Genomic DNA, 15,251 nt, shown 5'->3' on the forward strand with positions numbered 1-15,251 from the left:
TATTTCAAGGTTATTGTAGGAAAAGTGGTTTCTTCCTTAACTTTTCCATGTTGTTTACAAAGTTTCTCTGAGAATGGAGCTTCTCAAAAATTAAAAGAGAACAGATGAATAGATTTACAGTTGGCTGCTTAAACATCTCTTCTGCAATGATTCTCTCTCATCATTGATGTTTCTATCTCTTTCTCCCTCTCCCTTCCTCTCTGAAATCAGTAAAAACATATTTAAAAAAAAAAAATCTCTTCTGTATCTTTGAGGAAAACTAACAAATTGATTCTATCACTGGAGAAGGTACAATCTGACATATAAGGGTTCACATGTAGCAGATGCTTAATAAATTTCTGTTGAATATTGAATGAGTATATCCTAAACTTGCTATTGATACTCCAAGTGCTTTATCATGGCAAGGAACTGGAGTACTTCTTTGTATCTGTGTTTTCCATACCACACAAGATTTAATAAAGGAGTTCAGTGGGGAGATATGTAGTGAAATGTTTGTGGCTATCTTAAAATCTTGTCTAGAATAAGGATGACTTCTTTCTTTTTTCTTTTTTAAACACATCTTGTTTGGAGACATCACTTATTATAATGGCCAATGATGTGTTGATTACACAAAAGTACAGATACTTCATTATAAATTATAAGTTAATCCAGTTAAAAATTAGATATTAAAAACGATGTTGTTCTATATTTGTTAAAGCAGTTATGTCACACTACAATGATTTAACAATGTTAGTTGAGAGTGAATAAGACTAAACCATTATTGTAGATAGTTCTGTAAACTGTTTCTAGAAGGGTCTGCCTTGTGTATTAAATCATTCACATTGTACTCAGTATAGCCTAGTCTTGGTAGATTCACTGCTTAGTGAAGAATATGCATTTTGTGTCTGATCACTTTTTAGCACATCATGGATTATTTTAAAAATGCTATTGTAATGTTTAATGTGCTCCTGTTCCTCTTCCCACAACGCATTAAAAAGTACTTGGCACTTGTAAAATGGAAGCTGCCAGCCAAGGTGAGACTCTGTTTTTATGAAAAGATTTTTGTATCACCAAGCCAAAGTTAGGACCCAGGAGGGGTTGAGCAGGGGACAGGGCCAAGGAGGACAGGCTTGGAATTAGGAGTCTTTTCAAAAGACGTACCCATAATTCTGTTATATCACCCCTCTTTGTGGTATAGTGCTGATATATGCTTCATAAATTCTGGATTTAAGAATAAAATAAACGTGTTTTCCTGAGTTGGTGTCTAAAACTCTTCATATAGGAAAAGACCAAATTGTTGAATATTGAATGGAGGCAGGAGGCAGGGAAATAGTTTAACAGTCAAAAGGTATTTTCAGTGCTGGGAAAAACTGAGGAGTCTTTGTGTTTCAACCTTTTCAACCTAATTTTACTGTGTGTAAAATACTGATGTTCTACAAGAAAACTCCAACGAAGTATTTTAATCTCTCGAGTCCCTAATCTATATGGTGGAAAACAATTCTTAAAGATAGATTAAAAAGAAAAAACAAGTTTTCAGTTAAGGATTTAATCTTCAGGACAGAGTACTGTTGAGCACCAAGTTCTAAATTTATACAGTCGTAATATATCCAAATTCCATGTTTCCCCTGAAGGCTGCTATGAGCTATATAAACAGCAATAGTCAAAAGCTTTATTTGTTCTTTGAATTATGTGGGTAAACAATATATTTTTCCTCATTTATAACTATGATAGCTGCCAGGCTTCTCTTTAGGAGAGGAGCATTTGTTTGGGTAAAATATTAGCATCAGTTTTTTAGAGCCTTTGAGGTGAAAAGGGGATTTTCTTTTTCTGTATTAGAAAATATATAAGCAACAGATTGTCAAACTGCAGCGGGAAGGCCGGGGAGGGTTGGGGGGCAGGAGGTAGGGGGCTAAGAGATCAACTAAAGGACTTGTATGCATGCATATAAGCATAACCAATGGACATAAGACACTGGGGGATAGGGGAGGCTAGGGGACTGTCTAGGGCGGGGGGGAAAAATGGACACATATGTAATACCCTTTGTAATACTTTAAGCAATAAAAAAAAAGAAAAAGAAAATATATAAGCTACTTGTTATATTAGTGTAAGATTTTATTTTGTGGATTAGTATATGTATACTTGAAACAACATCCTTGATCCCTCTACCCACTAGATACCAGTAGGTCCCCACGTTCCCCAGTTGTTACATCCAAATAATGTCTCCAGATACTGTCACATGTACCCCTCTTTAGAACCACTGCTTTAGATTCTCTTTTCAGGCCTGAAGACACATAGAAGTGTTAAATTAGCAAATGACTAAAAATTCATTAGCGAATGAGTACTGTTTTTTGGATTTTTGTGTTGGAAGTTAAAAATTTGTAAAGTACACAGCCTTATTAGGAGAGTAAAATTTTTTTTATTATGTTTTGAACTACTTGTTTTCAACCAGTTGTTATAAAGACATAATTTCAGGTGAACTTGAGCTTAACATTTTTGGGACATTTTACTTAAAAGTTTGTTCCCTTTCTCAACTTCTAGAAAATCTATGTATTTTTGTCTGTGATGGAAATGCTGGCAGTGGGCCTGCTGTAGATAGCATTCGCCAAAATAGATCCTTTTGGGCCCCTCCCTTTCTAAATTTAAGTCATTCATTCAAGTCTCAGACTTTCAGGAGTTACCCAGAGCAGAGTTGGAGAGCAGAGTTGGATTGCTCCTTCTGGGGTATGGGTAGACTCTGAAGCAAACACTTGCTTTTGGCTACTTTTTAAAAAATATATATTTTTATTGATTTCAGAGAGGAAGGGAGAGGGAGAGAGAAGTAGAAACATCTATATATATAAAACCCTAAGCACTGAGGTGCACTGACCACCAGGGGGCAGACGTTCAATGCAGGAGCTGCCCCCTGGTGGTGAGCGCTCCCACAGCTGGCGCGCTGCAGAAGCCAGGCTCACGACTGGCGAGCGCAGCTGCAGTGGTGTGAGCCTCTCCTGCCTCGCCCCTCTGGACAGTGTGCGGCAGTCACAGTGGGGCCAGGATGAGCGGGAGTGGTGCCCTGCCTGGGCTCGGGCTCCTCCCAGGCCGCCTGCCACTTTGTGCACTACTACATCCCTCGAGGGATGTAGACTGCCGGTTTCAGTCCGATCCCCGCAGGAGATCTGGCCGAAACCAGCAGTCCAACATCCTCCGAGGGGTCCCCTATTGCGAGAGGTCGCAGGCCAGGCTGAGGGACCCCACCGGTATATGAATCCATGCATCGGGCCTCTAGTCAGTGATAAGAGAGTCTTGGTTGGCTGCTTCCTGCATGTACCCTACTGGGCATGTGCCCTTGACTGGAATCGAACCCAGGACCCTTCAGTCTGCAGGCTGACACTCTATCCACTGAGCCAAACCAGCTATGGCATTTTGGCTATTTTTTGGCCTGTGACCTGTAGGTAGTGTCCTGATGTGTTGTGAGTATACTATAAATGACCTTTCTTTTTCTAGAAAAATGCCCTCAAGACAGTTTAGAAAGAGAGGGAGAGGAAGGAGGTGAATAAGAGAGGGAGGAGGAAGATTGAGAGAGAAATATATTTTGGCAACTGAAGGAAATAAAAACAATGAAACAATGGTTCTGGACTTGTTTCTTGACACTGGCAGCTTGTCTGCTAAGATCATTATCTAGATCCTCAGTGGAACTGCTATTTGGTTCTGATTCCAAAAGTAAACAAGAAATAACTGCAATATTGGGCAATATTGTTGAATAGGGTACTGTTTATGCCTCTGTGATCCAAAGTCATATTGTAGCTGAGGTTTTGGATTTGGTTTGGTTTGGTTTGGTTGAGGTTTGCAGTTCTTTTTGCTCTCAGCAAGAGAGAATATGCCAGGAATCCTCAAGTAACTTAATTGTTCTGGTCATTCATCTCTTTCTAGAGGTCTAGCTTTCATTAAAAATCATTTTTGAGACTTTGGAAAAAAAAAGAGATGAACAATTACTCTTTAATAAAACTTCTCATTTGTTTGCTGGTTCGTGTTTTCTGTTCTATGTTGCTACTGGTTATTTTTTTGAGTACTTTTGCCTTCAGTATTTTCAGCTTTTTGAATGGTGGTCATGAAAATGAGCGGAACTGTCCTTATTTTGGACTTGTGGAGAAATCAGTGTATTTAGAAAGAATGCCTTTGAAGTTTAGACGATACAGTCAGCAATCTCCTCTGCTTCCCTAGGAGGCTTTACCAGCCCCAGCAATAAAATTGCCAGTCTGAAATCTGTTCCTTTCTTCTTCTTCATCTCTATTTTTGCTTTTAGTTGTACAAATCCATAGAATGTTCTCTGCTATTCAGATTTCTCAGGATCAAGCATTGATGTGAGTGCAACTGTTTTCTTTGGGGTCTATAACAGACCATCTCAAAACAAAACTCTTAGGAAAACAAATTGATCTTTTATCATCATAAAAAGAAACAGCAGAAGTGAGAATTCTTCTCTTTCTTCAGTCAATCTAAAGGAAAACTCTAAAGGTGCCAATCTGAGCACGTTGCCTTTAAATGGAAGCAGTATTTACATTCACCTATTAATGGTGTTACAACCAGTTTGCTTTCAGCTTCCTAGAATTTTGAGGCCAGAACTTTTACTATATTCCATATAGTATGGAAAAACCTCTCCATATTTTAACATTTTTATATATATATATATATTTAATATATTTTATTGATTTTTTACAGAGAGGAAGGGAGAGAGATAGAGAGTTAGAAACATCGATGAGAGAGAAACATCGATCAGCTGCCTCCTGCACACCTCCCACTGGGGATATGCCCGCAACCCAGGTACATGCCCCTGACCGGAATCGAACCTGGGACCTTTCAGTCCGCAGGCTGACGCTCTATCCACTGAGCCAAACCGGTTTCGGCAACATTTTTATATTTTTAATATAAGTTGTAATTTATAATTCTTAATAGTCACCAATAAATATTATGATACCCTATTGATTTTCTTCATAAAATGAACATGCAGAGCATAAGGGTATTGTAAGTAATTTAAAAACACTGAGAAAGTCACAAAACCAGGAACCTTCTTGTATACCAAGGAGAAACAGTTCTAATACATGGACATAGCTACATGCTAAATTGGGCTATTTTCATACTTGAGAAGGTGACACCAGTTGTGACTGAACATTGGCAATTACATTTCTCCTCTATAATTTACCTTTTTATTTTCTTTCCCTTACAACTTTTAGGTAGAACTTTAGACTTCATAGCACTGAATTAACCTGCACTGAAAGCTGTTTACCTGCAGTTGTTCACTTTTGTTGAAAGTGACCATGTCTCAAGTTCAAGTGCAAGTTCAGAACCCATCTGCTGCTCTCTCAGGGAGCCAAATACTGAACAAGAACCAGTCTCTTCTCTCACAGCCTTTGATGAGTATTCCTTCTTCTACTAGCTCTCTGCCCTCTGAAAATGCAGGTAGACCTATTCAAAACTCTGCTTTACCCTCTGCATCTATTACACCCACCATTGCAGCTGCAGGTAAGCAAGCGTATGAATCCAAGTGTCTTCCGTTTCAAATGTGTTCTCAGCCTGTTTTTTGATCTGAGTAGATTGCAGAGCTAGGGAGCTCTCATATTTACCTTTAAGAAGAAGAAAATATTACTGCCCAAGCTTTTTTATCTAAGATATAAAACACTTGGTTGTGCATTGGGTTGAATGGAGGCCTTGGTTGACAGACTATTTCAAAGTGTAAAAAAAGAGAATTGAAAACTAAACTATAATGTCTAGTCTGTTGTAAAGTGGTGGCTGGCAGAGAGAATTGAACAGTAAATTCCACTTTGGATAGTCATTGTTGTATGGGAAAATTCTGCTTTTAAAATTATTTCCCAGAACTGACAAAGAACTCTTGTAAGCCCCTTTTTGTATGTCTCTAAGAATTTATCCCAAGCAAGGGGGCAGTCATCTTTACTGGCAAGCAGAAGAGTGCATTGGCATTTGTTAATTTTTATTTTTAATAAGTTTAAGTTGAGATTCCAGAGGTAGTTTAGAAATCCTAGTGAGGACCAATTAGAGATTAAGCGAAGAAGCAGAGATTTATAAAAAGAAAATAAGTTTAGAGGCACTGAAATTTGATTATTAGGAAACTAAAAATGTGCTCATTGATTAGAAAAGAAACACCTGAATAAAAAAACCAAAAAACTAAAAACAATATTCTCTCTCTCACTCCCTAAAGTGGCAAAACCAAGTAAGTGGAGTGTGAGCATGGTGTCTCCATGCCAGAGTCACCTTGTAACAAGTGCCTTTCTACCCCTTACACCTGATAATTTCCTTTGCATTTCATTATTTTATTTCCTTTACTTTGTAAATCTATTCTTAGAGTGTTAGCTTGTGCTACTCTGAGCTGCATGGCTCTAGACTTCGTTGGACTGGCTCACCAGATAGCATTCTTGACTTGTCCTAGAGATTCATTTTTACCCACATTTGCCATTTGAGTCCGGCTTAAAAGGCAATGGCATCAACTATTTCAGTTCGCTGTGATTTATTGCTTTTTCTTCTAATGTGTCTTATATCTGCATTCTATTGACTTTGTAAAGCTCCTGCCCACTGAGGCCATTTTATTTAACTTAATATAATTTTCAAAATTAGCTAAGATCTGAGGATGACAGCCTCTGGAGATCAGATTAGGGGACACCCTGGAATGAGAAGTTAAGTGTGTGGAAAATGACAGTTATTGTTTGAGAAATGGTGTTGGCATGTTGCGTGTTGTGAAATAACGACTAGAATACAGCTGACAGCTGTTGCCGTAACCAGTGTATGTCTGCTCAAAAGACCTCCTTGTTACTCTCTTGGTTAGTTATAATAGCTGTGCTTCATCTGATTTCAGATCTTGCTTGCCTGCCATGGTTTAGTTATTCCCCTGACTTCTTATTCTCTTTCTTTTGAAGACACCCTCTCCCAGGTGAGCTGGCCTCAACTGGTTCAGAAAAGTTTCCAGCTGTCTTCAGACATGTGCCCCCATTGTGGTTTGCAGTTTTGCATTACTGCCACTCTAAATCCTTAGACCTTCAGTTTGTTTTCCCTCTTTTTCATATCCATAGGAGAGCAGCAGTCTATATACTTGACTTCAATGCTCTTACGTTATTTTTCAGTTCCTTCTAGCATGGCACACCCCAAAGAGAAAACCCCAATGTGTCTTGTGAATGAGTTAGCCCGTTTCAACAAGATTCAGCCTGAGTATAAGCTTTTGCGTGAGCAAGGTCCAGCTCACTGTAAGGTAAATATTGTTCATGCTGCTTGTGCATTTATAACCCATCAGGAATGTTTTCTCTCTTTTTTTATACTGTTGCGAGTGGTGCTGTGATTCAAAATACGTATTTTCAAACTGCTGTGGTTGTCTTAAAGAGATTGAAAAGATACAGATTTTGGCAAGTTGCTTCTTTTTTCATCCTTGTAGAATGGGTCAAATAAAAGATATATTTCTGTTTAGGACATTTTGCTTTTAAAGCTCCAATTAGTATATTCTCAACCACCTGCAAATGATTTCCTGTGAGTTTTCCAGGCTCTCGCCCTCCTGGCTACAGCCTACCTCTGGCTTCTTTCCTGCTCGTTTACAAGCATACCTTAGACTGGGCAGGGAGAGGGGTGAGCTGAAAATCAGTTTCGCCACTTATTAGCCATCAAGTAAAAAGTTTGAAGATGAGAGGTAGGAATCGGTCTCAAAGTATTTTCGAATTGTCTCTGGTGTCAGTTATCCTTGTCATTCCCCTTATCTTAGAGAATGAATAATGACTATAATGTAAATGTTTACTATTTGTTCAGGAATTCAGTTTTTTAAGCTTGTTTAATATTCTTGCTAATGCAGATCTTGGAACTTAAATGTTTGCATATCTAGCTTTATCTGTTGCCAGTGTAGTATGAGAGGATATAGTATGAGAAGTTACAGTATGAGAGATAAGGAATTTAGCCTTCTGTTTCTGATACTAGTTTTAATGAATTGCCTCTATATGTCTCATTTTTGTTGACATGCAAACCTGAAGCCTTAAATAATAACAAGTTTCTCTTTTCATTTGACTAAAAGTAACACCAACCACTATCATAATTAGGAACCATAGCATAGGTTAGGTAAATGGCCTTTGGCGTTAGATAGAATTGGGTTTGAATCCTAGCTTCTTATTAGTTTTGTGACATTAAGCAAGATACTGCTTTTTTTGAACCTCCGTTTCCTCATCTGTAAAATGGGAATAATAACACCTACCAAATAGGTCTATTGTAAAAACTAAATGAGAGAATACGATAAAGTATGAAGCACAATGCCTGGCACTTAGTAAATGCTTGAGAAATGGTAGCTATTATTATTAAATAATTATGTATTTAAGAAAAACAGATTTTCCACTCACATGAAGCTAGTTTTAACATTATTCTAACGCATATTTTGAAAAGTTACTTTACTTTCAGCAGGCAATTAGTCATTTTCTATAACTGTTCTGTTTCTTATACAGGATTATTTTTCCAGACCTTAACTTTGGGATTCCCTTTATTAACTATTTTGATATTTTTAAAATATGTACTTTCTTACTTGAACTTTAATACTCTAAGTAATTTGGTTGTGTGGTCAATCTATAACTGCATTTTTTAAAAAATATATTTTATTGATTTTTCACAGAGAGAGGAAGGGAGAGGGATAGAGAGTTAGAAACATCGATCAGCTGCCTCCTGCACACCCCCCACTGGGGATGTGCCCGCAACCAAGGTACATGCCCTTGACCGGAATTGAACCTGGGACCTTTCAGTCCGTAGGCTGACGCTCTATCCACTGAGCCAAACTGGTTAGGGCTATAACTGCATTTTTTAAAAACTTACAACTCGTTCAAAGAGGAAAAGTTATTCCCTCCTAGTTGACTGTTAGACTATTTAGAAAGTCAGAGGTCTGGTGTATACTTAATTTCATAAAAGCTAAGATTCTGACTTGCTACCACCCCTCCACACAGAAGGCAACAGAGTGACAACAGCACTGGATGAGTAAGGTTCTGGAGAAAGGCAAGACTGTTAATGGAATTAACTCTTAATTTTGTTTTTTAGCATTTCCCCTTCAGTGTCTTTCCATGAAAGAATCACAATCATGACCCAGGGCTTGCGCAGCATTGCAGGCTTCTGCTCAGACTTCACAGGCCAGCCAGGGGTTTGTGTTCATGCTGTTGGTGCTTAAATAACTAACCTTTTGAACTGCAGCATAAATACAGGAAGCCCCATGTTTCAAGGGGGATGAAGGAGTCTTTCATTTTTCCCCTTCAGTGGAAGCTGTGCACGGAGGGAATCCTAAAGTTAAGGCCTATAAGAAAAATCGGCTATGAAGGCAAGTCGTCCCCTTCCTTTATATACCAAACGGAAATGACTTAGACATACTAAAGTCAAAATTTCTCATATAAATTATTTTAAATAAAATAAAGTTATATTCAGTGATAAAATCAGGAGAATAAAGCTCCAAAGTAGTGAGTCTCACTTTGGAGTGCATCAAAATCACTTTGGAACTTATTAAAATTAGACATGTTCAGTTGTCCCTCATGTTATTAATTGGAAATCTCTCAGGGTGTGTATTTTACCAAGCTTCTTAGGTTATTCTTCAGTTGGACACCAAAATTAATGAATCACAATGCTCTGATGGGTTATCATTTCTGACAGTATTAACTCAATACTGAGAGCATTAACCTAACCTAATTTTAAGAGTGGAGTGGAGTTACCTTTATACTTAAAAAAGAGGCCATTTGTTGAGAACGAAATTAGCTGTTTTGGATGCCTCCTTAAAATTGAATTCTGAAACATTTTTTAGCTCTGCTTGCTGTGAATCTGATTTTTCTTCTGAAAGTGGAGGCAGCGTCTGAATAGTGCAATCTTAGGAAAGTGAAAGGCAGCATTTTAGAACCTGGCTGACATTTCCACATTTATTCAAGTTTTGTCCTACTGGGGTTGTGCTTTCAGGCAAGAGTCCACAAACACAATACAACATCAAAACAAATACCTTAATTTATATGAGTTGCTGTTATGTATCTAAATCAAGTTTGCTAAATTTCTTCCATGAGAAGTAATTGGAAGACAGTATCTATTTGGAATACTTCCAAATAATGTGTCTAATATATAAGAAAACATTTTACAATGTCTATATGTACCCCCATCTTTTAAAGCATAGTTTTTTCATGGAGTGCTATTTTATATATATAAATAGAGAAATTTTGAGTGTGTATATATATATGTATATATATACACACAGACACACACACACACACACATATATATATGTATATATATATATATACACACACACACATATATGTATCTTTTTGTGTTTATAAAAACCAAAAAAGGTGGTGATAAGATAAATTACCAATATAATGACCAGGCCTTTTAAACCATGACATAAAATATGTTCAAGGTCCAAATGACATTATAACTAACAGCAGGTTTCATGAATTGAGAGCTCACAATTTTCATTTGTAGGTGTTTACAGTACAGCTAACACTTGGAGATCAGCGCTGGGAAGCTGAAGGAACTAGTATTAAAAAAGCCCAACACACAGCTGCTGCCAAAGCTTTGGAAGGAACAAAATTTCCTAAACCCATAGTCCGCCCTTTTCGTAGCGAAGGAAGGAATCCAGGTATTATGCATGGGCCAAGACAGGTTCCTTTCAAAAGTATGTCTAGAGGTACCCATTTAGTATGTATATGAATTATTTCTTAACTAACTTGTTGATTTTTGAAAGCACAGATTCTGCACTACCAGTGGCAAATGCTTATCCCAAAGCTATAGCAGTGGTTCCCAGTCTGTGGTCCCTCCATTCCTGATGGTCTGGAGAAGCATTCATGGGAGGTGGGGGTGTCACCAAACAATGACTAAAATTTCAGAAAAGCTAAGTGAAAATACATTACCCCCCCCCCATAAGTGTACAGATTGCCACGAATGTAGGTTTTAGTTAGAATCACTTCAATTCAGTGTGCTGATAGTGATTATAACATGTTGATCAGAAACCCTGATTGTCAGTTATATGTCTCCTGATCTTTAAAAAGAATGAGAAAATAAGTACAAATCAGTAGATAATATCTCTTTGGGAGGAATGGCTATTTTAGCAGTTACCCTTGAAGTACATGAAGTTATCCCAGGCCTTTTGTATGCAGGAATGATCCTGGAAGACTTTAGTCCACCTTTCTCATTGCTTTTGATTTCTTTGTGGTATTGTGTCTTTAAATTCATTCTCTTCTGCAGATAAATGTGATGGGTCAGAGTTGATCTTAAAATGATTCAAGTTATATTTAATATGCAACTATATGAATTAAATAAATATAATTCTGATGTTAGGTAGAAATGGGTTGGTTATTCATGTGACCCTCTGATTTTGCAAATCCAGAAATATTCTTACAAATTTGATTCATGCACTAAATTTAGTCAGACCAGTTACAGTATTGAATCAAGACATTTTTGTTTTCCTCAATATAATACCCAAAAGAAGCATTTTAAAGTGGCTTTTTGTGTGCATTTATATCGAACTTTGCCATTGCTAGTGTTGTTCTGTGTTTGATATGAAAGTGTTTTTAAATGTGATTGTGCACTGACACTAATGTTTCCAAGTTGTGTTGTTGTTGTTTTTGAAGAGTTATGAATTGGATGAACTTAGAAAAAAATTGGAAAATGAATAGTGTGTATTTTCTAAAGTTGATAATCCTGAGGTAACCCAAGATATATTTGCTCCTGTTGTATGTGAAAACAACTCATTTTCCTAACTAGTATTACCACATGATTGATTCCCCCAATCCCATTATAGTGAGAATGGAAATATCTGAATATTTTGTGGTTCTCATCTAACTTCACCAGATAGAATTTACTTGTCTTCTCAGTGTTTCTGTACCTGCCTTTATTACACATTGTGTTGTAGTTCTTTGAGTGTATTTTGTTTTCTTTGAGTTCCTCTGGGACAAGAATGTGTCCTTCAAGCTTATTAGCACAGTCCTTTGATCCAGTTAGTACTTAATAAATGCATTGTTCTATAAAATAGTGTGTACAAACATACTTCTAAGTGTAAGCCAATAATCCAGTAAATCAGTACAACCAAAGTTATATCATGCCTGGCCGGCCTGACTTAGTGGTTGAGCATCTACTTACGAACCAGGAGGTCTCCGTTCAATTACCTGTTAGGGCACATCCCCAGGTTGTGGGCTTGATCTCTAGTGTGGGGCATGCAGGAGGCAGCCGATCAATGATTCTCTTTCACCATTGATATTTCTATCTCTCTCTCCCTCTCCCTTCCTCTCTGAAATTAATAAAAATATATTTAAAAAAATAAAAGTTATATTGGTTAAGTGTTCCCAAACAATAACAATGATTTGGGCAGTCACCTAAGATTTTTTTCCCCTCACCTGAGGATATGTTTTGTTTTTGTTAATCTTCACCAGAGGATATTTTTTCCATTGCTTTTCAGAGAGAGTGGAAGGGAGGAAGTTGGGGGCGGGGGGTGAGGGGAGCCAAGAGAGAGAGAAATTGATGATAGAGATTTGACTGGTTGCCTCCCACAGGCTCCCCAACCACCTGTGGCATGGAGCAAACCTGCAACCCAGGTATGTACCTTTTTTTTAAAAAATATATTTTATTGATTTTTTACAGAGAGGAAGGGAGAGAAATAGAGAGTTAGAAACATCGATGAGAGAGAAACATCGATCAGCTGCCTCCTGCACATTTTTTTACAGAGAGGAAGGGAGAGAAATAGAGAGTTAGAAACATCGATGAGAGAGAAACATGGATCAGCTGCCTCCTGCACATCTCCCACTGGGGATGTGTACGCCACCCAGGTACATGCCCTTGACCGGAATCGAACCCGGGACCTTTCAGTCTGCAGGCCGACGCTCTATCCACTGAGCCAAACCGGTTTCGGCCCAGGTATGTACCTTTGACCAGGAATTGAACCAAGACCCTTCAGTGCGCGGACCTATGCTCTAACCACTGAGAACACTGGCCAGGGCTTAGGGATATATTTTTATTGATTTTATTTATTATTTTTTAAATATGGTTTTTAAATTGATTTCAGAGAGGAAGGGAGAGGGAAAGCGAGAAACATCAATGGTGAGAGAGAATCATAATTGGCTGCCTCCGGCAAGCCCCCCACTGGGGATTGAGCCTGCAACCCCTGGGAATTGAACTGTGACCTACTGACCTACTGGTTCATAGGTTGACGCTCAACCACTGAGCCATGCCAGTCAGGCTTTATTGAAAGAGAGAGAGAGAGAGAGAGAGAGAGAGAGAGAGAGAGAGAGAGAAACATAAACATTAATGTGAGGGAGAAACATCAATTGGTTGCCTCCTGTATGTGCCCCAACTGGGAATTGAACCCGTAACCTTTAATGGTGTACAGAATGATGCTTCAAGCAACTGAGCCACCCGGCTAGGGCTTACCTGGGATTTTCTAAAATACATTTTTATTGATTTCAGAGAGAGGAAGGGAGAGAGGGATAGAAACATCAGTGATGAGAGAGAATCATTAATCGGCTTCCTCCTACACGCCCCCTACTGGGGATCAATCCCGCAACCCAGGCATGTTCCCTGACTGGGAATCGAACCATGCTTCCTGGTTCATGTGTCGATGCTCAACCGCTGATCCATACCGGCTGGACTCATCTGAGATTTTTTAATCATGGAAGTTATATTTGTGACAACTGGAATATGTGGCTTTCACTGATAACATGTTGTGTTAAATTGTTGCTCCCTCTAATAGCTCTTAGAGTAGCACTCACCAACTGGTGGTCCATGGACAATTGGTGGCTGTGGACCACTGGTGGTCCGCGAGGTATGAAAGGTTGGTGACCACTGCCTTAAAGTACATTTTGTGCCTTTAACTGTGTATTAATATCTAGAGATCACAGCAGATTATTGGATTTCCTGACCTGATGCCTACCAGTGAAGTACTTAGACTCTCTCATGAACTGTATCATGAATTCAATTAATAGAAAGCATGCTATTCTTTTTTATTTTAGTGACTATCATTCTCATGTCAGAAAAAAGAAAAAGTTCCTGTGTTAATTCTGTGTTGCAGACAGCATAACCCCTACTGTAGAGCTAAATGCACTGTGCATGAAACTTGGAAAAAAACCAATGTATAAGCCTGTTGACCCTTATTCTCGGATGCAGTCCACCTATAACTACAACATGAGAGGAGGTGCTTATCCCCCAAGGTATGTGTGTGTTTTAAATATAGGTGAAAATTTATCTGATCTTTCACACAGAATGAAATCTATACATTATGGGGCACATGATAGTTTGGTCATCTTTGGCCTGCTGGATGTTGAAGTTGGTCTTCATTGTGTTGGTATCTTTGGAATGCATCTTGATGCTCTTTTGTCTTCTGTCATTGGAAAGGGCCTGAGCATGTTCCTCACTGTGTGCCCCAAGCAGTTTGGTTAAAGATCACCCTTGTAACTGCTTTGTGTAACTGAGTCACATTTTATCATGATTCCCTCAATACTGGGAATCTCAGCATTCAGTGATTACCTGAATATTATTTAGTGGGTACTTTTTGACATTTGAACTTCTGTGCTTTTTAAATAGCCTTGGCATGCAGGTATAGTACAATACTCATTCAAACTGAAAATGCCATGTGCTAAAAAGCTTCTGCTCTCAGTCATAAGACATTGGTGGATAGAGAGATGATTAAAATTGCAAGTCTTCATTTCCCTGCCCTGCTTGGCAGGGCGGGGGGTGGGGGTAGGGGTGTCCAAAACCATTTTAAAAATACAAACTCTGTAATCCAGCCTCTCCCAGGCTACAGGCTTTTGGGATTTCCAGAAATGAGGGTCCTTTTGAAAAGACTTCTGTTTAAAAATTCCCAGCCTTTTGTGGAGACATGCAAGTATGACTCTCAGATATGAGAAAGTGGAGCAAGTTAAATTTTCTGATTCAGCAAAGCTTAATTCACTATAGAGTTTGTAAATACTGTGTGACAGTTTTAATCCTGAATAAATTTGCCCTGCATATATGATGAGGAGTCCTCATTGGCAAGCAAACACTAATGCAATTAAGACCCATAATGAAGGAAGTACCTGCAATTTTCCAGAGAATGTATGGGGGACTTATCAATCTGAGACTGATTTTGCTCACCCCCTTTTATTTTTAGGTACTTTTACCCATTTCCAGTACCACCCTTACTTTATCAAGTTGAACTCTCTGTGGGAGGACAGCAATTTAATGGGAAAGGAAAGACAAGACAAGCTGCAAAACACGATGCTGCTGCAAAAGCTTTGAGGATCCTGCAGAATGAGCCCCCGCCTGAGAGGCTGGAGGTA

General features: G+C 38.5%; 1 protein-coding gene across 10 annotated transcripts in view; it reads left to right on the forward strand.

The window, feature by feature from the left end:
• The window catches only part of STAU1 (staufen double-stranded RNA binding protein 1), a 67,069-nt gene that overhangs the window by 16,425 nt on the left and 35,393 nt on the right, over positions 1-15,251 (forward strand). For 4 of the 10 annotated variants that reach the window (XM_059705356.1, XM_059705355.1, XM_059705357.1 and 1 more), the window contains exons 3-7: positions 5,187-5,475; positions 7,086-7,210; positions 10,429-10,585; positions 14,006-14,144; positions 15,083-15,248. In XM_059705356.1, the coding sequence (XP_059561339.1) occupies positions 5,271-5,475; positions 7,086-7,210; positions 10,429-10,585; positions 14,006-14,144; positions 15,083-15,248 (792 nt within the window). In that variant the 5' untranslated portion in view covers positions 5,187-5,270. Of the gene's footprint in view, positions 1-5,186; positions 5,476-7,085; positions 7,211-10,428; positions 10,586-14,005; positions 14,145-15,082; positions 15,249-15,251 lie in introns of those variants that run through there. The other 6 variants (XM_059705360.1, XM_059705361.1, XM_059705353.1 and 3 more) reach the window with 5 other exon arrangements.

This window comes from Myotis daubentonii, chromosome 8 (genome assembly GCF_963259705.1).
Source record: "Myotis daubentonii chromosome 8, mMyoDau2.1, whole genome shotgun sequence".
NCBI classification, from domain to species: Eukaryota; Metazoa; Chordata; class Mammalia; order Chiroptera; family Vespertilionidae; genus Myotis; species Myotis daubentonii.